Source organism: Vulpes lagopus, chromosome 2, assembly GCF_018345385.1.
Source record: "Vulpes lagopus strain Blue_001 chromosome 2, ASM1834538v1, whole genome shotgun sequence".
NCBI classification, from domain to species: domain Eukaryota; kingdom Metazoa; phylum Chordata; class Mammalia; order Carnivora; family Canidae; genus Vulpes; species Vulpes lagopus.
The window spans coordinates 175222325-175247899 of record NC_054825.1 but is presented as its reverse complement, the minus strand read 5'-3'; the positions used below and the strand labels follow the sequence as shown (position 1 = coordinate 175247899).

The following is a 25575-nucleotide window of genomic DNA, read 5'->3' as shown; positions in this document are numbered from 1 at the left end:
ACAGGGAACTCATCAGGCTCTCTGGGTCCCAGCTTCCCCCACAGCCTCTTCTGCACCCAACCAGAAGGACCCGCTGCGATGCAAATCTGAGCAGACCCCCTCCCCTGCCCACCCCCCTCAGCTATCGAGAGCACTTGGAACAGAGCTACCAGGCACTGAGGGGCTCCAGCCCCCACTTTGCCCGCACGGGCATCCCAGCTCTTCCCCAAACACCAAGAGCACCCTGGTCGGTGCCCGCATGGCTGCTGTTCTCACTTTATCTAGGCCTCTGCAGAAATGGCTGCTCTTCCCAGAAGCTTCCTGATACTCCGTCCAAACCTTATCCCCTGCTCTCGTCGCCCCTCTCCAGGGCGCGCGGCACTGCGTGGCATCATTTACCTGCTCACGGTCCCTGGGGTAAGGTACAAGCTCCGGAGGGCAGGGACCTGCCTTCCTGAATCAGCAGCTAGATTAAACAGACAGAGGGAAGGTCCCTGCAAGTGCACGGGGTGCTAGGGAGGCTGAGGGGCCAGGCCCAGGGGGTGGAGGAGGCAGGCCGGCCCCCGGCCGTGTGCTGGGGTTGGGGGGGGCAGGTTGGCACCCAGCTCCAGGAGGGCAGGCACGGCCCAGGCAGGGCTGGTTCAAGAGAGAAGGCTCCGCCAGGGACCGCACCCGCCCAGCCATGGGCTCCTCAGAGGCGGGGACCCTCAAGCAGGTGACATCGCCTGCACATCCTGGCTCCCAATGCCACCTTCTCAAGATGGTCTTCCCTGGCCTTCCTCCTTAAACTTGCAGCTCTCTCCCCTCCCTGTCCCCCAACTTAGCACTTGCGCCTTCCGGATCCACCCCCTGCTCTCTCCAGCCCGCCCCCCCCAGGACTCCACTACCCTCCAGGTGGAGTTAGCCACTGCGAGGCAGAGGCAGGCAGGAAGAGGGGAGAGGGAGGGCCGGGAAGCCATCCCCTGCTCCCTCCGTGGTGGAACCTGGAACCCGATGGCTGGTGGTCGCTCCCCTCAGGGGCCACAGCTCCCTGCCCCCCCCCTTCTCACAGCACTGCCTTGGCTGGCTTCTGGCCAGCTGCCGTCCTCTTCTCTCCCGGGCCCCCTTAACCTGCCCACGGCACTGTAAACTGACTGCACTAAACATTAAGCTGTCTCCATCACCTTTTTTTTTTTTTAAGATTTTATTTATTTATTCATGAGACACACAGAGAGAGAGGCAGAGACACAGGCATGAAGCAGGCTCCATGCAGGGAGCCCGATGTGGGACCCGATCCCGGGACTCCAGGATCACACCCTGGGCCAAAGACAGACACTCGACCGCTGACCCACCAGGTGTCCCTCTTCATCACCTCTTCCAGGGAGGCTGCCAGGTGTTCACTGGTGCTCACTGGGGAGGCCTGCCTCCACGCACAAGAATGTAAATCCCACAGGCACCACTCTGGGTCTGCTCTGGTCACTGCTGCCCCAGTGCCTAGCACTCTGCTTGGCAAACAGCAAACGCTCAAGAAATATCTGCTGAGGCCACAACTGTCAATGGTGGGCGGGGGGGGGGGGGGGTGGTCATCCACACAGCTGTGCAGGTCAGAAATTGCCACATCAGCTCCAGAGCGGCAGGAAGCAGAACCCCTGGGCCCAGCCTGACCAGAGGGGTGGAGGGGTCATGCACACCCCACACAGGGTGACAGGACTAGAACTCCCCCGCCCCGTCCCTGGGCATCGGCTGCCACTCACCCTCCCAGAGCAGTTGTACAGGGGCCAAGACTTTCTCTAAGCTGGGCTGCTTCTCTGCTATGCTTGGCCGCAAGGACCAAAGGGCAGAGGTGCCAGCTCATAAACATGCCTGCATCCCAGCTGGCCATGCAATCAGGAACTGAAAATGCAGCCACCAGCAGCCCCACCGCCTCCCCCCACACTTTCCCCTCGCTCAGCAAAGCCTGAGGGAGGGAGCCCCAACAAAGCACTAATGCAGGTGCAGATGCACGCAGACTCCACAGCACGACTGGCTGCAAATGCCCAGTTTCAGCCAGCACCCATCCCCCTCCCTGACCACTCCTCATCCCCCTCCCCGGCCCTCTCTCCTTAAACACACCAGGTACCAGCTCCACCCGGCCTGCCACCATGCTCCCACCAGGAAGGCTCTCAGAGGGCTGGGCTTCCTCTTGTCCAGAACTTTCTGAGAGACCTGCATTCTTCAGGGCACCTGGACTGGGACCTTCTGGCCCAAGGGCCAGGCAGCCCAGCTCAAAGCAGGAAAGTTGCTGAGAACCCCTGAAGTGAGTGTCAGCTGCTACAGTGAAGATAATCTGCAGGAGTAGGACCCAGGCCCCCGTGGGGCTCAGCCACAACAGAGAAGGGCCCGCCAGTCTGAGACGCCAGGCAAGCCGATGAGCTGCAGTCACACATTACAGCCGGGCACCCCAAGAGTCGAGGTTTACAGAGATGTGCCCTTTGATTTCTCCTGGCATAAACCAAACCCCCTGCGGGAAGATCGGGCCCAGAGCCAGGGCAGGTGACTTCCCACAAGCTCAGCAAAAGCAGCACCAATAAAACACCTCCACCCGCTTTCCACTGACGCTCTCACCTGACACCCAGAATTCAAAAGGCAAAAGCCAGGTCACGCCCAAGTGCTGGTGCAAATAGGGCGATGGCCGAGGGAGATAGCAGGGGCTGGTGGGCCAGCAGACCGGCTCTGGGGCCCCACTGAGACCCAGAAGACAGGTTCTAGCCCCCACAGGGCCAGCCCAGGCCTGCCAACCGGCAGGGCCCAGGAAGCAGCCAGTGACCAGGGGTGGGGCGGGACGGGCTCAGGGGAAGGGGATGCTGCTGCCCCTACAACCCATTCCTGTCACCTCAGAGCACGGAGCACCCCCCACTTGCCTTGTGCCCACCTGCAGGGCTCACACCCAAGGCCCGTGGCGATCCACACATGGAATCGAGGGACTCCATCTACTCACATGGGAAAAATGATACCTTTACTGCCTTTAACCTGTCATCCAAACTCGCATTTTCTTCAATTAATGTAAGCAACTAACCACAGCCCTATCAGAGATGTATGAATCTGTCACCACCAACAATCACAGGTGTTTTCCTCTCACATTACTGATGTCACGGTATCTCAAAACTCTTGTTCATTGTCACTCTTGTTCATTGTCACTCTTGTTCATCACTGCTTCAAACTTAAGGTGGCGACTAGGCCTGCTGCTTTTATTAGTTCCTGTGTTAACAAAGAAGCATCTATTACTGTGCCATAAATTTATTAACATTTTGATAACTGTATTTTAACACAACTGGTTTTCCTCGTAATCCTGTGTGTTTGATCTTAAGCACTGAAAAACACAGAGTTGAGAAGGGGGCACAGGCCTCACCCTGTGTGCGGCACAGACAAGGATGAGGTCCCTGCACTAGAATGTGATGACGCTTCTAGATGGGGCCATGCTGCTAACCTCCGGGCAAGAGGGGCCAGCCAGGGACCTCCTGCTTTCCTCACCATCGGCCTCCAGCTTGGGCTGGGCACCGAGCCCACGTGCCGGCTGTCAGCAAGGGCAACCTTCCAGCTCACCTGGCTGGAAGGGTCGGGGGGGGGGGGGCGGTGCTAAGCCCATGTGGAGACCCAGGGAGAGAGAGCTGTGTGGAGTCGGAACCAGGCCAGGGAGGGCAAAGGGGCACTCAGCAGCCAGCCCCCTCCCACAGACCCACCTTACCCACCCGCCAGGGTCAGCCTGACACCTCTTCCCCAGGAGCACAAGGTTCATATCAGGGTGGGGACAGGCCTGGATCCAGAACGCAACTCTTCAGGGTACTTTCTCTCCCAAAGAACGCTGACTTGGGTGTGACCTATGACCCAACAGGCTCACACCCAGGGCAGCTCACCTGCTTTCCCTTGCTGGCAAAGGCCCCCTGGGCGGTGGCACCCCAGAAGCCACTCAGTTAAAAAACTCAAAGTTGTTTCTTCATCCTACTCAGAATTCTGTCCCCCTCCCACCCACATCTCCTCTCCTCAATCACTGAGAGCCTCCTTGCAAAGCAGGACGGCACACTGGACCAATTTAGAGTAAAATCCCCCGTTTTATTAAGCACCAGGTCACCCAGCACCAATCACAGGGTGGCCATATGGCCCCTCGGCTCCAAGGAGGCCAGCAGAGGCAGGAAGGGAAACATCTTAACCACGAGTGGCAGGTGTGCGGACATGGAAAAGCATCCTGAGAGTGAAAAAAACAAAACAAAACAAAACAAAAAAAACGGATTCTCTGGAGTTCTCAGCGGGAAGCTATCAGAGGTCAGGGGGGCGCCTGGGCGGCCAGGAAAGGTTTCTAGGAGGAGGGATCATCATCTAAACTGGGCCCACAAGTATGTGAAAAGCTACATCAGAGGCCAAGGGCCCTCCAGGACCACACGTGAAGTGGGCACAGCAAGGAAGAGAAAGGGAAAAGCCATGTGCGGGAGCAGACCATGGCTCAAGAGAAGGTAGGGGTCCCTCCCACCGAGTGCCATGGGATGAGGGGTGGAAAGGGGGCAGAGGACTTTGGAGCAGGCCCTCTGGGGGCTATGGGACCCTCCATCTCATACTTGAAGTTCCTGCCCAAGCTGGCAGGACAGAGCAGGATCAACCCTGACACACTCCCCAGGGGAGCGTCTCGTTGCATCTGGAGTTTCTCGCTGAATCTGAGATGCTGGTTTAGGATTTCTTCCACTGCTTCCCAAATCACATGGAGCAACTCCAGTCACCTGAGACTCTCACAGCCTCCCCTGGCCCAGGCTCTGGAAGAACACTACAGGCAACCAAATCTGACTCCCAGGGGAGCCCATGGCCATGATCTGATGGCAGAGTGCCTCACTGTGCCTGTGATCTGTCCCCCTGCGTGCAGATGGCACAGAGCTTTGCTGGAAACACACTCAAAAACTCCTCCCCTTCAAGAAACTGCTAGGGTTTGCCCCCAGATTCAAAGTGTCCAGCAGGGCAGTTTGGGATGGCTCTTGCCAAGGAGGCCTTGTCAAGCTCTGGAAGCTACCTGGACTTCCGATAGTGCCCCCTCCAAGGGGGCACTATCCTTCTGTCATCCCTTTGCCCCTGCCCGCCCCGCCCCCCTTGGCCCAGAAGATCAGCTTTGCTGTAAGAGCGCTCCTTCCAGGATTTGGCCAGTTCCAGGTTCACCCTCATCCAAACAAGGAGCCTGGTTCTTCTGTGCCTTCAGGAGAGCAGCAGGCCTCGGGCCAGCATAGAGTCCGGAACCCAAATGCAGCCCCTGGAACTGCCTGGGACGACCTGGCCGGCCCAGACATAAAGACAAGAGACCCACATCTGGGCAGTGACTGACACTATTGCTCACTCTCCTCTTTCAGACAGGATCATAGGCGGGCTTCAGGGATCCGACCCCAGGTTCCTTTACATGCATCTGGGACCTTGCATGCACAGTTCTCTGTCTGAGGGGCCCCCAAGTCATCCAGGGATTGAAGCCTACCCACACCCTCCCCTGAGCTCAGAACCCAGGCCCCTCCACAGCACACACCAAGACCAGAGGTAGAAGGTGGATGACAGGGTGCCGCGTGTCCATCTGCCCCAGTGGCCTGTGAATACCTAAGGGTAAGCCCAGTACTGTCCCTGGAACACAGCCGGTGTTCACTACGTGTTTGATCTGTAGGTCTTAAGCTCTCCCAACGCTGGGGCCCACTTGAGGGGCCATTTTCTGTTGCCATTCTCCCCCATCTCCCAAAAAAAAGAGATGCAGTCAGTCCCCTAGCTCCACCGTTCTGATCTCAGTGCCCAGCCTGGCACCTGGGGCAGTGTCCCCTCTCTACCACTTCCTCTCCTAGCCCCCAGCACCAGCAGGCCCATATGCCATACCCATTACTGGGCCTCCCCTTGAACTCACACCCAACCCAGGGGAACAACTGTCTAAAGAGCACATCTGATTAGATTAAAACCCCTGGATGGCTCCAACCCCTCAGGACAAAGTCTGAGGAAGCCAACGGAGACACCACACCCTCCAGCACAAGGATGGATGCACCCTACTCTCCCCCGGCCTCAACCTTTGTCACTCACCCTTCGCTCAGGTATTCCCTCCTCTGGGACACTCTCCCCAAAGCTTCCATGAGCCCATCTGTCCACGCTTCCTCCCACCAGGCCCACTCACCCACCCATCCTTTCAAGCAGCAGAATTCAGGAAGCACCTACTGTGTGCAAGGCACCTAATCAGTGAGGCCCTGGAGAGAACCAGAGAAAGGCCCTGACCTGACAGTCTGGATGAGAAGATGAGAAACAAGATAAATGTACTACACAGTTCATCAGGAGGTGAGAAGGGCTGCAAATCCTCCAGTAGGTGCTGCAGGAAGGCTTCTCGGAGGGGACGTCTGGGCCCTGAAAGGAGCAGGGAAGTGCCCGGCCGGGGTGGGGATGCCAGGGTGGGGATTCCGAGTGCTTCTCAGACGCCACCGAGTGCTTGGCCCAGGCACCCGGCCTGAGCACTCGGGGCACTCCAGGCCGGGCACCCAGCGCACCTGACCCGGGCACCCCAGGTACCCGGCCCGGGCACCCCGCGCACCCGCCCCAGGCACCCCGACCCGGGCACCCCGCGCACCCGCCCCAGGCACCCCGACCCGGGCACCCCGCGCACCCGCCCCAGGCACCCCGACCCGAGCACCCCGCGCACCCGCCCCAGGCACCCCGACCCGGACACCCCGCGCACCCCGGCCCAGACACCCTGGGCACCCCCACCCGGGCACCCCGACCGGGCACCCCGCGCACCCCGCCCCGGGCACCCTGCGCACCCGCCCCGGGGAACCCCGCGCACCCCGGCCCGGACACCCTGGGCACCCCCACCCGGGCACCCCGACCGGGCACCCCGCGCACCCCGGTCCGGACACCCCGCGCACCCGCCCCAGACACCCCGACCCGAGCACCCCGCGCACCCCGCGCACCCGGCAACGCCGCCTTCCCATCTGACGGTCGTGGCCGCCAACGCGCCAGCGGCCCCGAGCCCGCACCTCGGCACACGGCGGGGCGGCTCCGCGCGCGGGTGGGGCCTGAGCGCCGGCGCGGCCCCGAGGACCACCGGGCAGCGGAGACCGGAGCTCAGCGGCCCCAGGCTCGGAGCCCGCAGCCCGCCGCCCCGCGCTCCGACGCCCGCGGCCACACAGCGCGAGCAGCCGGGCCGCGGGAGCGGCGGCGGCGGGGACTGTCACCGGGAAGCCCGGGCCCCCCGTCCGCGCCGCCCGCCGACGGCCGGGCACAGGAGCCGCACTCACCCGGCGGACGCCGCCATGTTCGCCCCGCGCCGGCGTCACGTGAAGTGCGGCGTCAGCTGAGCCCCGCCGGGTCCTGCTGCGGGGGGCGGGGCCTGGGCGGGGCCTGGGCGGGGCCTGGGCGGGGCCTGGGCGGGGCCTGGGCGGGGCCTGGGCGGGCCGGCGTCTTGCCCCGCCCCCTCCCCTGTCCAGCTCCGCGAGACCGGGGGGAGCCCCCTACCTTGCGGGCGAGGGGCGGGGGGTGCAGAGGCCTTTCCGGGGAGGAGGGAGTGTCCTCGGGCGCCGGATACCTCATCTCAGCGCAGCCCCCCCAACCTGGGGGGCGGGGACCACCCCGGGACAGAGAGCCTTTGACCCAATCTAGGGGCGGGGCAGAGGTGACAGCTGTACCTGGAAAAGGGAAAGGACTTGAGCAAAGGCCAGGGCTGTTGGAGTAACCAAAAAAAGTTCAGTGTCCACCAAAGGGCACGGTGTGGGAGTGAGAGGTAAGGCCTCAGAGGTAAGCAAGGGTCACATCCCGCAGGCCCTGCCGTATGTGGCTGGGAAGTTAGGTCCGGTAGGACCTTTCCGAGCTCCCTCAACTGCATGATGGAGAAGGACCCATGCGGAGAGTGGGGTGGCCAGGGAGGAGGGCTGGAGAGAAGTGTCACATGGAGGGCACAGTTCAGGAGGGAGATGCTACCGAGCACATCCCCGTCTGCTCTGCTGGGCACTGCCGTTGGGTGCAAGGTCCCCCAAAGAGATGGAGGAAGGGGTGTCCGGGAGGGACATGGGAAGCAGATGTTCCAAGGGAGCAACCTAGGCTGTTGTAGAATAAGAGTAACCCTCACAACTACTGCCCGCAGGTACGGAGCACTTACTGTGACCCTACCCCTTGCGAATGTTAGTGCAACGAATCTTCAGGACAGCTCTGTGCTGTAGGCTCTGTCCTTAATGCCATTTTACAGATGGGAAAACTGAGCCCTCGAGAGGTAAGTCACCTGGGCCCCCACAGGAGCCAAGCTTGTGCAGTTGCACCCCTGACTAGCTACCCACTCTGGCTCTGTGAAGGAAAGGGGCCCAGGACTGGGGTGGGGGTGCCCCTGGGGTCCTGGGCCACATGAGGGTGTGCATATGTGTGAGGACAGGAGGTAAAGCCTAGCTCATGCCCGTGGGAGTCCTGACCCCCAGACCCCAGCTGTCTCAAAGCTGGAAGTAACTTCTGGTTGAAGGGCCTAGGTTTGGGGGTACCTCTTGTTTCTTTGTCAAAGACAAGGGTGTGGGTGACCATGGCCAGGCTAGGGGGGCACCAGAGGCTATGAGATGGAGAAACAGCTACAATGTGTTCCCACCAAGCTGGGAAGACAGCCAGCGCCTTAAGCAGGGGGAGGAAACAAGCCAGACCATAAGCAGAGGGGGTGACACAGCATGGCCGCTTTGAACCCAGCACCGTGCCTGGTTTCTCATCTGTCAGGTGAGATCTGAGGGTCCCACCTCATGGGGCTGCTGTAGGGTTTCATGAGCAAACATCGAGGCGCCTTCAGCCCGGGGCACAGCCAAAAGAGGTCAAAGCCATGAGGAGGACAGTGGCACCTCCACACAGCCCTTTGCCCCCCCCCCAGACCCAGTTAAGGCAGAGGAGAGTTGATGGAAGAGGGGGTCCCCATCTGTGATCCCCCTTCCCACTACACATACAGCAGCTCTCAGGGGTCTCTGTCCTCCAGGTAGGACTCCGGGGGGTAGACCTCCTGTCAGCCCCCTTGCTGGTTTCCAAAGAGAAGGGCAGAGGTACAAGGCTCTATACTTCACCACCTGGGATTGGGGCCACTGAAAACTGGGGTCCCCCCATTGAGCAGTTGCTCTACCTTCGGCTAAAGAAATTCAATTCCCTAAAAAGAGACGCTCTTTAAAAATAACCAAGGGTGAGCAGAAAGAGCATTTCATGTTCCTTTGTGGAAGGAAAACCTGCCCCTGAGCTAATTAAAGCCCCTCCACCATTTCTTTTGACGTCAAATATGTCAAAATTAAGCCGACTGGCAGCTCAAAGTGTTTATTAATGTGAAAAAAGAGTAATTATCCTAAACATCCACAAAGTAATACAGGCGAGCTCCCTGGGGTGGGAGCAGTAATAGGGAGGCCCTGCCCCCGACTCATGTGCACGCAGGCCCGTCTGGACCCTGCCAGCGTTGCAGGAGCCTGGCAACAGAGGGCTGCCCGCCACCACTCGCCCCTCCCCATCGGAGGCCCCCACGGGGCTCTCCCCCACTCCCACGTCCACCCCTCACCGTCTGAGCTCTGGCAGGGCTGGTCCGCACCCCCACCCTTCCGCATGGGGAGCTGGGGCTCCAGGAGATGCAGCCCTGGGAGTGGGAGAAGATTGCGTAGTTACTCATGCAGGGCAGATCCGGACGCTGCTGGGAGCCAGGAGGCAATCGGAGAAAGATTGATTTTAGAGAGTTGGAGCAGGAGTGTGTAAATCAGCGAGAGAGAGCACCAGGCACCGCACTCGGGCCTTAAGCGATGTCACCTCCGAGGTCACAGGCCTTTGACTGAAACAGCCTCCCGTCATCGTGACCTACAAGGGGAGGTGTTTGTGCTCAGCCAGCCCAGGAGCCAGAGCATCATAACTCTTCCCAAGTGCCCTGCCCCGGCCAGACACCCAAGAAACTTGGTCCTGGGAAGGCTCCTCCCTGGAGCTCCTGTGGCTCCTTTTGTCCCTAAGACACTGTGTCCTGCCAGGTGTCCCCACGCTGTCCGCCCCCCTCAATCTGGCCACATGTTCTTGCAGTCCCACGGGACACCGCGGATAGCCGGCTGCCTGGAGATGGCAGCCCCAGAAGTGGTGACCAGCCCCCCTGGCCCGCCAGCCACCCTTGGGGCCTTACAGGGGTGTCCCCTGGAAAAGCCATGACATGGGCCTCAGGCATCTTCAGCTGCATACTCGGGACACTGGTCTGCTGGAAGCCTCTGTGGGATGGGACCACACTGGAGGTCACTGTGGGTGCCACTCTGTGACTGACCAGGCTGGGAGGGGTCGGGGCCCGCATCCTGCCCTGGAGGTCAGAAGAGCCCACCATCAGGGAGGGCCAAGAACGGGGCTACGGGCTGCTGTCCCCGCCGGTGAGCAGAGAGGAGCTGCTGATTCTGGCCAGGAGAGCAGTGGGTGCTGGAGCTCAGGAGGGTCACTGGATAGAAACTCTGTGCCCGCCTCGTGGGGACACCAGCTTCAAGGGGTGTGACATGACACAGGCCGTCATTTGAGGGGGGGGGTGATTGTTTTTGCTTTGGCTGAGAACAGAAGATCGGGCTCAGAAAACCAGCACCAAGCAGACTGAACAGAAGGCACAGGGGGGTGGGGGCGTGTGGGTGGGAGCGGGGCGGGAGTGGCACGTTCCTACCCAGCCTCTCCAGGAGGAGCGGGATGGAGAGGGAAAGCCCAGGAGGCTGCCTCTCCATCACGGCTCTGGCAGGTCCCAGCCTTCAGCCTCTGCGACGACGTCAGCAGACTCCTGGGGCCGGCGCCTGTCCCTTCCTCCAGGACCACGCAGCAGCTGCCACCCCCATCGTCCACCCCAGGAGCCCCCACCTCCCTCCCCACCTGCCGCCTTGAGGACCTGGCTTCCTGCAGGAAAGAGGCAGCAGCCACGGCCACGGCGGAGGGGCCCTCCCTGGGAAGCCCGTCACCGCCTCAGATGAAGCGGTCCCCGCTGAGTGCTTTGCCAGGGTCTACGAGGCAATTCAAGATGAGAAATGGCACGGTGGCTTCGGGAAGGCAAATCATTCCAACAGCACCTTAAAAACATCGACAGCATCAAGCTCTTTGTGTGTGTGTGAAAATGGGGAATATATTGTTTTTCACTGTTTGGAAGACTGTTTTCTCATCTTGAAATCACAAGCTGTTTTCTTCCAGAGAGACTTATAAATACATCCAATTATCGACATTCAATATAGGAAATAAAGTTCTGAAATGGTTTTCTTCCGCACATGCGGAGTGGGCCGGCCGGGTTGCGCAGGTGATAATGACTTTTATTTCTTGCAAGTCGAAGCCGTGCCGAGTGGCTGGTCCCGCCACCTTTTATTGCTTTCACCTTTATTGCATTTCCCGTGTTGTGCTGGGCTATTCATTGGTGTAACTTGATTACCACTTTCAAGATCTTGATAAAAATGAATGAGAGTCCTGATTCCCAAAGTGTGAGTGCCCAGTCCCAGAGCAGGGGGGTTTGGTTGTGTGGCTTGTGTCCTGGGGGCGTCTGGAGTCTCCCTGGCAGGGTGGCTCTCCCTCTGCCAGTTCCAAGTTCCTGGACATCGGCCATTCCTGGGGACACTCACAACTGCCCCTCTCCCCGGTTCCAGTCAGGGTGGCTGTTTTGTCTTTTTTAAAATATTTTATTTATTTATCTGAGAGGGAGAGCATGAGCAGGGGGAGGGGCAGAGAGAGAAGCAGACTCCCCACGGAGCAGGGAGCCCGACGTGGGGCTCCATCCCAGCACTCTGGGATCACGACCTGAGCGGTAGGCAGATGCTTCACCCATTGAGCCACCCACTCGGTGGCCCGCATCACCCACCTAGCCACTGAGACACCCAGGCACCTGTCAAGGGTGGCATTTTAAGGAGGACACTTTGGTCCTTCATGAAATCACCCACAGACTGTGTCCCCAGTGGCCACGTAACCTATCCATGCCACTCTTAAGACTGGGGTCACCTGTGACTCTGCGTTCTATTGACCTCACACCTGCCAACCCTTCCTCTTTGGGGTCCTGTCCCTCTCCTGCCTCTTCCTCCCAAAGGGCCTTTGTCACCACTCCCCAATGTGACTTCCAAGCCTTCCTGGCTGCCTGCCTGCCTTCAGTCTGTCCCCATTCAAAGTCCCCGTGCTCATCAGGATTCTTTGCAGCAAACAGCCCCAAGTCTATCTCAAACAGAAGAGAGATGTGTTGGAAAGATGTCAGGCAGCACATTTAAAGGAGAGGCAGTTCCAGAAAACAGGCGGATTGGTGGCCCGAAGCACAACCGGGCCACACCACACCATGCTGCCCGGAACCCTCGCCACTACCTCTGCCCTTGGACGTAAACTTGGACTGACACAGCATCCTGGCCTCACATCCCCATGGCCAAAACCCTTGGTGGGCAGTGCAGCCCATTGCAAAGTCCAGGCCTCATGCCCACCCTCTGGCTATCTCACCCCTCTGGGCTGTGGGGCAGGGGCAGGAGAGGAGGGTTGGCTACCTGGCATGGCACCGAGTCCCATTCTCCAAACAGGCAAGGGTTAAGATGCTGGTGCATATACACAAAGCCCCATGACACGCGGTGATGGATCAGCTTGGGGTGCTAGCGACTCCCCCCTCCCGTAAATCCTTGAAACACCCAACTTGGACCAACTCGTCCTAATATTGTGAGCAAAAAGTCTAGAACGCAATTATTTCCATTTCAACACAAGCGTGAGTTTCTTGCTTCGTGGTTTTTATTTTCAGTTTACAAGGGAAGCTATATAATTTCCATTTCCTCGGCTCTAAAGATCTTGCCTGGCCCTGCCTGCATTTCACTGACAAATAAATATCCCCAAGCACAAAGTGGCCCATTAGAAATCATGTCATGGGGAAAAAAGCGCGTGGCCGTCCGAGTCACAAGCCCGGTCCTCTGACTTCTCTGGTCCTCACTTCGCCCATTTGGAGAGGGAGACGAGATGCCTCTAACCTCTCTACAGGGCAGCTCCGAGGGTGAAAATGAGGTCTTGGGAGACAGTTTACACGGACGTGGCAATAGTCCGTTTTGTTCTTATCATACTTCTCATGAGAGAACATTTACATCGTGGTGAGGGATGTGGATGTAGGAAACTAGGTCCCATTCCTGGCTTTGCTATTTATTCACTGTGTGGCCCTGGAAAGCTACTCAACCCCTCTAGGCCTCAGCTTCCTTGTTGGTAAAGTGGGAGTGATGGGTCTGAGTTTGGAGGATTGTTGTGGAGATGACACAGGGCGGTCCTATGAGGCTCAGCACAGCCCCTGGCTCACGATGGCCACCATCCTCATTTCAAGGGTCAGGCGAGAAGTAGGGGCATCAGAAAAGGACCAGGACCCTTGCCCCATGCCCTGTGAAGTCGCTCTCAGCCCTGTCTACCTGCAGAGCAATTATGACACGAAGAAGTGAGTCCATAACCCCAAGGCCAGGTGGTGCTCATACCCTTTGAGAGGACTGGCTGGGTCCTAGGGCTACCTGGCCACCCTGAACCAGCCCTGGGCTCCCTGCATGTGGGCTGGCCGTGCAGCCAGACACAGGGACATGACAGGGCACCTTGCTGAGTGAGTGGGGATAGCTGCAGGGAGGGTGTTCCCGCTGCACACAGGGCCCTGGGCCAGCCTGGTGCTTTCAGGCTGCAGGGCTCCGCACGTAGGCCTGGATTTGCATCCAGGGCATCTTCTCTTGCACCCAGAGAAGAGGGTGGGCCAGGAGGTTCATGAGAAGGGCCAAGGGCGTATAATTGAATGCAAAATTGGCCTCCTATTCTTCTTGCTGCGTCCACACTCTTGCTTAGGGACGCTGCAGCCCACCCAGTCAGTTTCTGCAGCCCTGGGATCCAGGGGTGACCACGCAACGTACCCCGGATAATAGGACATTAGCAAAAGCGGAGGCCTTGGAAGGCGCTCACCGGCTGGGGCCTACCGTCTCGCCACTCTTGGGAGCCCTGCCACCGAGTGAAGATGCCCTGGCCAGCCCGCTGGAGTGTTAGATGCCTGGTGGACAGCCCGCCAACCAAACCGGCAGACACAGAGGCTGCGCTGGCCTGATTATCAGCCTCCGGCCAACCTGATAGCTGAATGCAGACCCGCGAATGCGTCGTCCAGCAGAGACCAGCCTTGCCGGCCCCCCGAATCCGGAGCTCTCTAAATGATTGCTTGGAACCATTACATCGAGTGACTGGTTATCCCAGTCTATCAGAACCGGAGGAGAGCCTGGGGCTCTGCCCCAGAGCTGAGGCCGAGGGCAGGTGCTGTAGGGGCTGTTTTCATTAGGAACTCCGGGAGATGCAGGGTCCGAGGCACGCTGCCGTGGGGCCCTGGGGAAAAGTGTGACCTTCACCTCACCCCAGCCTGGAGCACAGCTTCAGCCCAGAGAAGGTTACAGGGACACTGGTTCTGACCCAGCACCGTGAGGTTGCACTACTGGGGGGTGCCCAAGAGGCAGCACCACCCCACAGCTACGAGGCTGCGTGAGCTGGGCAGCGGTGGTGCAGAGAACCGGTACCATCAGTGGGGCTCCCTGGGCAGCAGCCTTGAGACATAGGAGGTGGGGGGATTCTGTGAGTGTCTGTAAACATCCTTCTGGGGACCCCCGGGGATACCTGGAAGAGATTTTCAAGGAGACTGGAGGGCCCGTGAAATAGAGACAGGCTGGAGCCAAATAAATGGAAATGACTCTGTCGCTGGGACAATGCATGCACCAAAAGCTGGTGACCTTGGCCTGGGGCCTGGCCCACATTGTCACATCCCAAAGCAAGGCTGGCATGGGGTGCATGCAACACAGGACTGTACCCAGGTGGCCTGGATGGGTAACCGAGACGGTCAGCAGGGAGTTCACCCCGGGTTAGCCTTGCTCGCTCAGACTCAGACCTCACCAAAGCCAAACATGGGCAAGAGGAAAGAACTGCTCTCCTCAAACCAAAACACTCTCTCACCTACTCAAAGACTGGGGTTCTGCTGCAGAGACACCTGCCCAAGTCCAAGGTTGGGACTGTCCAAGCTGAGCGCTGGCTGTTATCCTCGGAGCGTCTTTTACAAAGATCAGGAGACATTCCAGAAGTCGCCACTGCTGTGCTCATGCTCCAGATGGTAGCGTGGTCTCTGCGTCGGATGTCAGGCTCACCAGTGGTGTGAGGAGCCAGCTGGGGTCTCACTCCTCTCCCCATGTTTTCTGAACGTTCCGTTCAAACCATCTTTGGGAAAATCACAGTTTTATTTCCTAATCTCAGAGATCAATATTGAGGGCTTGAGGGAGAATTTACTAGAAATATCATCTCACAGTGGAAAGAGACCACAAATTCACCTACAGGACCAGCTGTCGGCCGAGCACTAGGTGTCTCTGGGCCTCTCTGTGGGGTCCAAGTCCTCTGGGGAAGGTCCACTCAGCTTGGACAAGTTCTAAGCTCCTTCTCTGTGTGTTTTTTTTTTTGGGGGGGGGGGGGCGTTGCAGAGAGAAGGTAACATGCAGACCAGCCCTCAGAGATCCTGATTTGCTGCGCTGAGGTGGGGCCCTGCCAGCTGCCTCTCCAGGGAGGAGGCATAGACACTGGCCATCAATCCTGAGCTCATCGACCTCCACCCCCCGCTGTTCCCTTCCTTCCCCAGGGGGAGGACCCTCCATGCCCAAGGCTCTCTGGTCTCTCAACTCTGGCTTCCCTGTGAGGCCCACTCCCACCCTTCCTGCGGCCTAGTGAAGAAAGCTCCCTGGGTGGCCAGGGCATCCATGGTTCCTGTGGGACCCTGGCCTCCTGGCCAGAGAGCCCACTCACCCATCAGCCCCACTCCAAGCCTGACGTAGAGTCAAGCTTGCTCAGACAAATGTTAGGAGGCTCTGGAGAAATAAATGGAAACGGCTACTTTGGAGAGCCCTTTAGAAATATCTATTAAAACCAAAAAAATTAAAACTAAGCCTTCTGACCCATAATTGCAACTCTTCATGATCTACCCTGAGGCTCCCCCTCTGCACGAGCACAAGGAGATAGAAACCAGCGCTCTCACTGCAGGATTATTTGTGATAGTGAAAAATTGAAAGCAATCCACGAGTTCATAACTCTCATCTGCTCGCGTGCTGCGAGAGCAGTTAGGAGGAATGTCCTAGATCTACAGGTATCCGCGCCGCGAAGTCTCAACAGCACTTTGCTGAGTGAAAAGTAGAAGCACGGCACATACCGCGTCATGTCATTAATGTTTACAAACCCATAAAACCATAGGCTGTGCTATGAATTCTCTGTGGGCACATGTTTCTGTTGTAAAAGCACTTACAAGGTCTGGAAAAAGATAAACGGAAGGTTGTCTTCAGGGAGTGGGGGGAGGGTGCTGCGGGAGGAATCAAGAAGGAATGGAACCTTCTTTGGTGGTCTAATTCCTTGGAAAGGAGGAATGTGAACAGCCATCCGTGTCACCAAAAATAAATAAAACCGCTTTAAAAAAAGAAAATCTCTATGTCAGGAACGCGCCGCAGCCCATTGGGGGTCCCTTGCCAACAGGGGTGGGGGGGCTGGTTTTAATCCAGAATCTGTTGGAGCCTCCTCTCAGGTGTCCCCTGCACCCTCACCCCCCCACCCCCACTCTGTCCTGTCTCCACCACTGTGCTTTCCCCATTCCCGGCTCCAGAGTCATAGTCAGACCCAGTCAGGGTTGGTTGGTTTGTATTTGGAAGGAAAAGGCCTGGTTATGAGTTACAAGGATCTGGGGCAGAGCGTTCCAGGGCAGTGCCAGGATATGAATAGATGTGATGTGGGCAGGCTGGGCCTGAGAACCCAGGGGAGGGTCCCACGAGACCAGCCACAGGACCTTGGCTTCACGCAGAATAGAAATCAAACGTGAGCCAGAGAAAGTCAAAGCAGAGTTTATGGCCTAAGTGTCAGTGACAGGTGGAGAAAGGCAGACGGAGCGTCCGGGAGACCCAGAAAGCAAAGGGAAGGAGAATGATTCTCATCCTTGCACTTGGGGCTGGGGGTTTATTTTAGGAAAGGGTCTAGGGTGGGGCGCCTGGGTGGTTCAGTCGGTTAAGCAACCAACCCTTGGTCTCCGCTCAGGACATGGTCTCAGGGTCATGAGATGGAGCCTGGCATCCGGCCCCGGGGCTGTCTCCACGCTCCGTGCTTGGTGGGGAGTCTGCTTGAGACTCTCTGCCCCTCCGCCTGTTTATGCACCAGGTGCATGCGCTCTCTCTTTCTCTCTCTCTCAAGTAAATAAATAAAATCATTAAGAAAATAAAATAAATAAAAATAAAATAAATAAAATAAAATAAAATAATAAAATAAAATAAAATAAAATAAAATAAAATAAAATAAAATAAATAAAAGGGTCTAGGGTACCTGTTCCTCCAGGGTAGGGTCTGATCGAAGGCAAGTGTCAGATGAACAGCAGGTGTTAGTGCGTAAAGCAGCGAAGGTAGGGGTGTTGATGCCAGGAGCAGCTGAGGTTTGTTTGAAGCCAACGTCCTAGAACATGTTCAGGATCTGACTCTTCTTAGGTGTTATCAGGTGCGTGGGGCTGAGGACAAAACTCAGAATATGACTGCTTGCTTCCTGCCCCCCCATCCCCTCCAAAGTGGGAACAGAGCTTCTTTGTCTTATTCAGAGGCAAAATATGGAACGTGAGTAAATGGGGCCTAACAGAGAAAGAGCAGAGACGGAGCCCTCCTAAAATGGAAAGCTCCAGCTTCCCTACTTGTGTTGGGTAGTTGGGGCCGCTGGGGGTGGGGACTACCCTGGCTCCAGGAGCCCAGGCCCCAGTGGCCAACCCCACCTTGCCACCCCGGCCCCACCGTGACAACCCACCTCACTTGCCAAAGTCTGCTCTTCCTACGACCGACTGACCGCCATCCCCCAGCCTCCACCTCCACCCAGAGCCTTCCCACCTCCACCACACCGACCACTACCGGAGCCTCAGTCCCCCAACTCCTGTTCCCCATCTCCTCTCCCCACCCCAGGGCCTGCTAGCTCCTCTGGAGGAAAGAATCCTTCTGCTCCTGCTCCTCCAGCCCCTCAGGGGAACAGGGGGTCCATCCGATGGTGGACTTGCTGCCAGTGAAAGAGCCACTGCGGAGCCTTCGGCATTTACCCATCAGGGAAGTGACTCTCCCTCCTCCCCTCCCCAAGATGTGCAAGAGGAGCTCAGCCCCCTCCACCCTTCAGATTTCCAGCTTCCTCTGTGGTTTCCATGGATTCCGAGATGGCTCCCAGCACCTGAGCCCAGAGAGAGGGGGAGGGGAGGGAGGGAGTGGCCCAGGCTCTGGCCCAGGGCTGGGGAAGCTGCTCCACTGAGGTCCCCCAGGCCCACCTGCCTGACCCCTCCTCCCAGAGATGGGGGGCACCTGGGCTCCTGGGGCGGGGGGCATTGACATGTCTCATCCTCCTTCTGGAAAGCCCAGGGGGCTCCAGGGAACGTGCTCTACCTTGAACGATGATGTCAAAGTCGGCTTCCTGAGGGGCTGTGACCCTCCACCCAGCAAATGCCGACTGTGACCACAGCCAGAGGGGACAGTGTCCAAAGTAGGCAGGTAAGGATCGCACTATTGGTGAGAAGAGCAGGGCAGTTTAGGGAAGTGGCCAAGGACACCGATGGGTCAGTCTCTGTTCTGCAGGACCCAGGGGGCCCAGCCAGGGGCTCACTTGGGCTCCTTGTGTCTGGGGGCTCTAAGCACTAGTCGCCGCGTCTGGACCACCAGAGAGAAGGCAAGAAAGGTCTGTGATGGGTGGGCACTGACCATCGTCCCCTTGGGAGTGTCCATCCTGCCCGGTGTAGCCCTCCCAGAACAGGCTGAGGACATTCTCCATCCTACTTCCACTCTCCCCGGTCCACTGTCGCTGCGGCACCCCAACAACACCCCAACACCCTTTCTCTCTTGAGGGCTGCTGGGTGTGCAGGCCCGAGGCATGGCCAGGCCACTGTCCTGCCCGGCGTCTGGGGCTTAGCTTCAGCGGGCTACAGGAGCACGGCAGTCCGAGTCAGGGCAGGCAGCCGAGCAGGCTACGGAAGGAGCCAGTACCGGCGGGACCCCCTAGGCAGAGGCTGTCCTCCCTGGGTCCTTCCCCTGGCCTGGTCTCAGCAAATCCTGAGAGCTGCCTCCCACTCTTCCAGCGAGGTCATCTTCACACTCGTTTGCTCAAGTCCACTTTGGGGAGCCTGCCTGACACGTTTGCCACTGGGCGGGTGGTCTTCCCCGGGCAGGGACCGGTTGTGATCTCAGGGACCGCCCACTACGAGAGGCCTCTTGGTGCTCTGCCTCGACTTCCAGTAGAATCCCCTTCCCCATGGTGAGTTTTTAAAAGCTAGTGCCTAGCTTCACCCCAGACCAACTGAACCAGAATTCCCAGGAATGGGGACTCCCTGGGTGGCTCAGGGGTTGAGCATCTGCCCTTGGCCCAGGGCGTGATCCTGGAGACCCGGGATCGAGTTCCGCATTGGGGTCCCTGCATGGAGGCTGCTTCTCCCTCTATGTCTCTGCCTTTGTCTCTCTGTGTCTCATGAATAAATAAATAAAATCTTAAAAAAAAAAAAAACAAAAAAAGGAATTCCCAGGAATGGAGCCAGGGCACTGGGATTTTTGAAAACTCCCTGATTGATGCCTACTGAAAGTCAGGACCCAAAGCGCTTTGAGACAGAGTCCTCCCCACATCTGTTGGTGGGGACTGTGGGGTAAGGGTCCCACAGGAGGGATGGCAGGGGTGGTAACCCAGCAGGGTCCCCTCTCTTTTGGCGAGCTAGCTCCCCCCTGGGCCCACATCCCTCCACTCCGCTCCCACCTCCTGAAGGCCACCCATGGGCCCTGCTCCCTCACCACCACCCCAGCCCTTTCCCCCTTACCCCAAATCCTGCCTCCATCTTCACGTTCAGCCTGACCCACGCAACCTGCAAAGGAAGCCATCTCTCTGCGACCTTAAAGCACACGGCTGGCCTGCGGCCCCGGGGGTAATAAGTGTGAGCGTGTGTCCACCAGCAGACGCAGGCCAGGCTGCTCACCGCCGCGCTGCTCAGGGGAGCAGCCGCAGCCTGGAACTACCCAGATGCCTGCCAACGATGGATGGGATAAATAAAGCCGTGTTCTCATACGGTGGAGTCCACGCCAGCGAGAGGAAGAGTCTCAGAAGCACAGTGAGGAGTGAGATTTCAGCCAGACCCAGAAGAGCACACCCTGGATGGTTCCACGGCTGCCTTCAGCTCGGAAGAACTGAGCAGTTGCAACAGAGACGGCCGGGCCCGCAGGCCTAAAATATTCACTCCTTGGCCCTTTATTAGAAACATTTGCCAACTCCTGACCTATAGGGTGCGGGGGGGGGGGGGGGGGACGGAAAGGGCTGGGGGCGGAAAGCAAGATTGTTTGATGTGCACCCTCTTTTGTATCACTTTGGCTTTTTGGACTCATGAATGAGGCTCAGCACAGACAAGGTCACGGACGCCCCACCCTTAGAGACTGGAGTGGCTCTGGTGGGGGTTTCCTTTTTTAAAATTTTTATTTATTTATTTACATTTTAAAAATTTTAATTCAATTTGCCAACATACAGTATAACACCCAGTGGTCATCCCATCACGTTGCCCTCTTCAGTGCCCGTCCCCTCACCCTCCTCCCCTTCTGCAGCCCTTTGTTTCCCAGAGTTAGGGGTCTCTCATGGTCTGTCTCCCTCTCTAATTTTTCTCCACTCAGTTTCCCTTCCTTTCCCTTATAACCCCCTTCACTATTTCTTTTATCTGGTGGGGGTTTCTAACAGCTCGAGGCCTATCCCCACGCAGGCCAGCCTCCCTCCGCCTCCCGCCTAGGAAAGCTGGGGGCTGCTCTAGAGCCGTGCCCTTCGTTCCTGCCGATACCTGAGGGTAGGACTCCCACCACCCCGCTGCCCCCCCAAATCCCAGTTTCTGGAGGAGGATGTGGCCTATTTCCATAAGCTCCAGTTAGCACCCCCCACCTGCTTTTTGGCAATTTTCACTTTCCTGACTGCCCCAGCCCTGCTTGGGGGCCCTCCCATGCCCTCCCCGTCCCCCAAACACACCCAGTTACCTCCACATGGAGGAGTCGACCCCCATCATACTCCGACTTCAGTGGCTACTAAGCTCTGTCTTTACTGCCTCTTCCTAGCCTCTGGCTCCTCTGCTCTGGAGCAGCCTCTGCTACTTGTTCTTGAGGGAAAGGCAGGCAGGATGATCCCACCTGTCTGATGAGGATCTGAGGCCCCAGGCGCTGCCCTTGGCCCAGCCCGCTCAGGGGGAGTGCCCCTGCCCCCAAGTGGGTGCCCCGGTGCATTGACTTCCTAGGGCTGCTGTAACACATGGCTGCACGCTGGGGGGCTCGCAACAACAGAGTTTATTCTCTTGTGGGTTTTGGAGGCCAGAAGCACCAAATCCAGCTGTCTGGAGGGTTGGTTCCTTCCGGAGGCTGCGCTGGAGAATTGTCCCGCGCCTCTTCCCTAGCTTCTTCTGGTGGCTACCGGAAGACTTCGGCCTCCTTGGTTTGGGGGCGCGTGACTCCAGTCTCCTCCCCTGGGCTGTGTCCTCTCCCTTTCTGCCCCTTGCTAAGGACACTCCTCATTGGATTTAGGGCTCACCTGAATCCAGGACGATCTCATTCTGAGACCCTCAATAACAGGGACCCTTATTCCAAATCTGGTCACATTCTGAGCTTCCAGGTGGACCATTCCACTTACTCTACCTAGGCTTCGGTGGGCACCCACCCTTCTTGCTGGTACTCACACTGGCATCACCAGGGTGATAAGATAGGTCCGTGGGGAAAAAGCCCAGGCACGGAAGATCTCAGGAGTATGGAATGGCCTGGGATGGAGACTCTGAGGACCCCCCCAACCCCCCAACATTCCAGTAGACACAGCCTGTGTCAAATCTTCCCCACAGATGAGCACTTGGCTCAGAGTCAGGAGATCCGGAGGCTGGCTCTGCCCCTCTGCTCACCAAGTAATCTCTGATGAGCAGGTCCCCTCTCTAGGCAAAGAGAAGTCCCCACGCTCCTTGCAGCCCTCGCTCGAGGACTGAGTGTGAACTACACTACCTTCTGCTCACGTCTCAGAGAGCCTGGCGTCCCCAGCACATCCCAGCCTATGACGGGGGAGAAAGAGTGGCTGGGTGTGCCCAGGATAGGATATGCTTGAACTGGGCATGTGGTGTGATTTGGGAGGCCCCTGAACTTCCCAGATGGTCATGTCCCCACCTGGCTTATGCAGAGTCAGTTGAGTCCCCTGCAGCCAGTGGAGGGTGACACGTGGTGACCAGACACAGAGCAGGATGTTTTAAGCCAGATACCACGGGGAGTCCTCGGGTAGCAAGGATGGGGCTGTGAGCCCACTCAGCAAGGCCTCCCTGAAAGCCACACATGGGGCGTGATGACCACACCAGGACATCAGGGGACTCGCCCGTAGCGGAGCCCAGGGGGGCAGGGAGGACCCAGATGGAGACAAGACATTCATTCCTAAGACACTTGCAGGGACCCCAGACCCATCCTGAGGTGTACAGAGAGAGAGAGAGCGTGCACCTGTCCACCCTCCTCCCAACACCGAGACACGTGACCTTTCCTGTGTCGGGTGATGCCCCTCCTAACACTCAGGACTGGGCTCAGACTTGGGCCATCCACATTCTCCTGCTGGAAGACGCACATCATGGACTGCAGCCAGGACCAGGGCTGTGTGGCCGTGCGGTGGCTAAGGGAGGGCGACGAGGGGAGGACCAATACTCGCTCGCTTCCATTTCATTTCAGTCTCACAACGCACTGATGAAATAGGTTCCGTTAGGATTCCCATTTTATAGACGGAGCCACCGAGGCTCAGAGAGGCTAAACAACTAGCCCAGATCACACAGCTCTTCCCCGGGTAGGGTAGGCCTCCAACCTGGTTGGCCTGACTTCAGACTTGCTCTTTACCACCTGAGCCAAGGCCTGGGGCGAGCCAGGGACGCAATAATGAACACATCACTTGGGCTTGTCAACCAGCACCAAAGACTCCGGCAGGATGGTCCCCAAATAATATTTTCAACAATGATTATACTAGGGTTGTGGGATCATTAGGGATATTCTCCGTTTTCCAAACGTTTGTTAATGTGCTGATACTATCTTTATCATTAAAAAGCTCAACAGTGAAAAATCATCTCCCAGGTTCCTTTCTTCAAGAGTGCAGCCGGGATAATTAGCATTGCCAGGAGGCTGCCCAGGGGGACAAGCCAAGAATTCACCGACGGGGACCTGCAAGCCCTGTTCCCCCCGGGGCAGTTCAGATCGCCGGAAGGTCACACGCCAGCAGGGCACTTCTCACTTCTGCACCTTCAGACAGGCCGCTTATCACCGTGCCCTCAGTTCCGCGGAGGATCAATAGACACGAGGCAAACGGTGTAGACGGCCTCTGCATCTTCCATAAAACTGCTCTCACAGACCCCATCTGCTGTGTTGCTCACATCCCTTGCAAAGATCTGATTGGCGAACTCCCGTGAGCGTCCTGGCGGGGAGACACACTCTCTTGATCAACCCCGTGGGCTCCTGAAGCGCTCAACCACGTCTGCGGCGCTCACGTTGTTGCCACAAGGCCTGCTGCTGTGCTGGGCACTTACTAACTGCTCAATATCAGTTTGAGAATGAAAGAAAAAAAGAGCTTCATTGACTCCCACAACTGAGAAGTCCAAAGGTGTGTCTTGCACCAGGTGCAGCTGGATCCGGGAGTCTAAATGATACCGGCAGGAGTCTGGCCTCCCACCCTTGGCTCTGCTCTCTTGTGCTATGTGGCCTTCCTTCTCAGGCAGGCTGATGCCCTGGGACAGCCAAGGCAGCCACGGAAATTTCCAAAGTTACTTCCACATGCCAGCCTGTGATCCCTATAGAGAGTAGCATTTCATTCTGCAAAGTCCTAGGGAGGACTCTGGCCAGCTGGCACGGGCCATGTGCCCATCCCGGAACCAACCCGGGTGGCTAAAGCAATGAGGTCCTCTCATTGGCCAGCTCTGGGTCACGTCCCACCCCTGGAGCAAGGGGGAGAAGCCGGCGGCAGCCAGCTCCCAGGACGTGGAGCCTCTTCTGCCCAGGAGGACAAGGCCTGGTACCAGAAGAGGATGTGGAGGGAAACACGCAGAACCAAGGCTGTCCTGGTGTCTACACTGCCCCAACCCAAACTCCAGATTTTTCCCCTTCTGTCCTGCACTTTCCCATCCTGAGAAATGGTACAACCACCAACTATTCTGTTCCTGGAGCCAGAAAGTTGCAGATTATTCTTTGTTCTTTCTTTCCCTTCCCTTTGGGCTCATGGCACGGGAGCCACGTAGGTCCAGCCACCTGGCAGTCCAGGCTTAGCCTAGCAGTTGCTTGATGCCCAGGCCCTTCACAGGCCTCACTGTATCTCTGAAAACCCAGGAGCCGGGGAGCCTGGGTGGCTCAGTCGGTTAAGCGTCTGCCTTCAGCTCAGGTCATGGTCTTGAAATCCTAGGATCAAGCCCCACATCAGTCTCCCTGCACAGTGGAACGTCTGCTTCTCCCTCTCCCTCTGCTCCTCCCCCCTGCTTGTGCACTCTCTCTCTCTCTCTCTCTCTCAAATAAATAAAATCTGAAAGAAAGAAGAAAGAAAGAAAGAAAGAAAGAAAGAAAGAAAGAAAGAAAGAAAGAAGGAAAGAAAGAAAGAAAGAAAGAAAGAAAGACAGAAGGAAGAAAGAAAGAAAAAGAAAGAAAGAAAAGAAAAGAAAATCCAGCAGCAGAGAAGGCATTATGCCCATTTTATGAATAAGTACACCAAGGTCAGGCCGGGCTAATGATGCCCCTCCTAAGGCTATGCAGGAAGCTGGTGGCAGAACCAGGGCACAGTCCAGGCCTCCTGAGACTTGGTTGAGAAAGACACCCCCTGCTGCACCACACCTTGGCTCATGACCCCGTCCATAACTGACCACCAGCGCCAACAAGCCTGACGCCTTCATCCAACGGGCCTCTCTAGGCAGCTAGGGCCCAAGGTGTCTGGCTTGGGAGCCCTGGGGTCCCTCAGTGTTGGACAGGACAAGGCAAGGTTCCCGTGTGGACAGGGACCAGTGGCCAGGGCTGGGGAGCACTGAGAACATCTTTCTTTGGGAGCTCCTGGGCTTGGGTTCCGAGGCTAGCCGTCCCCGTGCCGGCTGCTGCACACCCAGGCAGCTTCCAGATGCGTCTGCACGCAGGCTGTGCTCCCAGTAAGGCAGGACCCTTCATTGTTGAGGCTCAGGAGGCCTCCAGACAGGGCCAGCTGCTACTGGGGACAAACACGCCTTTGCTCATGGGCTCCTCGGCTTTGGGACATTTTAGTCTCTGATACAGAAGAAAGGATGTGCTTCGATTCAGAGAATCCAACTCAGCTCGCATCACCTGAGCCCCACGGGTGTCTGGCAGGTGCAAGGTGCAGCTCTGGGCAGCCCCGTCCGCTCCATTCCTGTGCACGGTGCCCCCACGAGCTGTGCATCCCAGCCCGACATTCTCCTTTACGTTACCCCATTCCTCCCGCCTGGAGGCTCCGGGATAGCCTTGCCATCTGGGCCACTTGGGTCCCCCAGGAAGTGGACGCTGCGATGCAGTTAGGGGCGCAACAGGTTTCCTGGGGACAATGTCTGCAAGGGAAGATAGGGGAGGGAGTGATTGGGGGGGAAGCACCTCAGATCCCAGTGGAGATGTGACAAGATCTCCGCTATCCTAGCAG

At 57.8% G+C, this 25575-nt stretch overlaps 1 protein-coding gene and 2 long non-coding RNA genes across 4 annotated transcripts in view; 1 reads left to right on the top strand and 2 right to left on the bottom strand.

Moving 5' to 3' along the window:
• Positions 1–7310, bottom strand: part of PEPD (peptidase D) — a 110854-nt gene extending 103544 nt beyond the window's left edge. The window contains exon 1 of the mRNA XM_041746015.1: positions 7224–7310. Coding sequence (XP_041601949.1) covers positions 7224–7240 — 17 coding nt within the window. The 5' untranslated portion in view covers positions 7241–7310. The remainder of the gene's footprint in view (positions 1–7223) is intronic.
• Positions 3948–11362, top strand: LOC121485531. 2 transcript variants are annotated; one of them, XR_005986307.1, is made up of 3 exons: positions 3948–6270; positions 8066–8191; positions 9988–11362. It is a non-coding gene; the product is annotated as an uncharacterized LOC121485531 (long non-coding RNA). The 2 variants fall into 2 exon arrangements; XR_005986306.1 differs by lacking the exon at positions 3948–6270 and adding an exon at positions 7312–7705.
• Positions 11363–12638: 1276 nt separating this feature from the next.
• Positions 12639–20039, bottom strand: LOC121485204. The gene is made up of 3 exons (XR_005986232.1): positions 19751–20039; positions 17257–17434; positions 12639–15129 (listed from the first exon to the last, which is right to left on the bottom strand). It is a non-coding gene; the product is annotated as an uncharacterized LOC121485204 (long non-coding RNA).
• Between the last annotated feature and the right edge of the window lie 5536 nt (positions 20040–25575).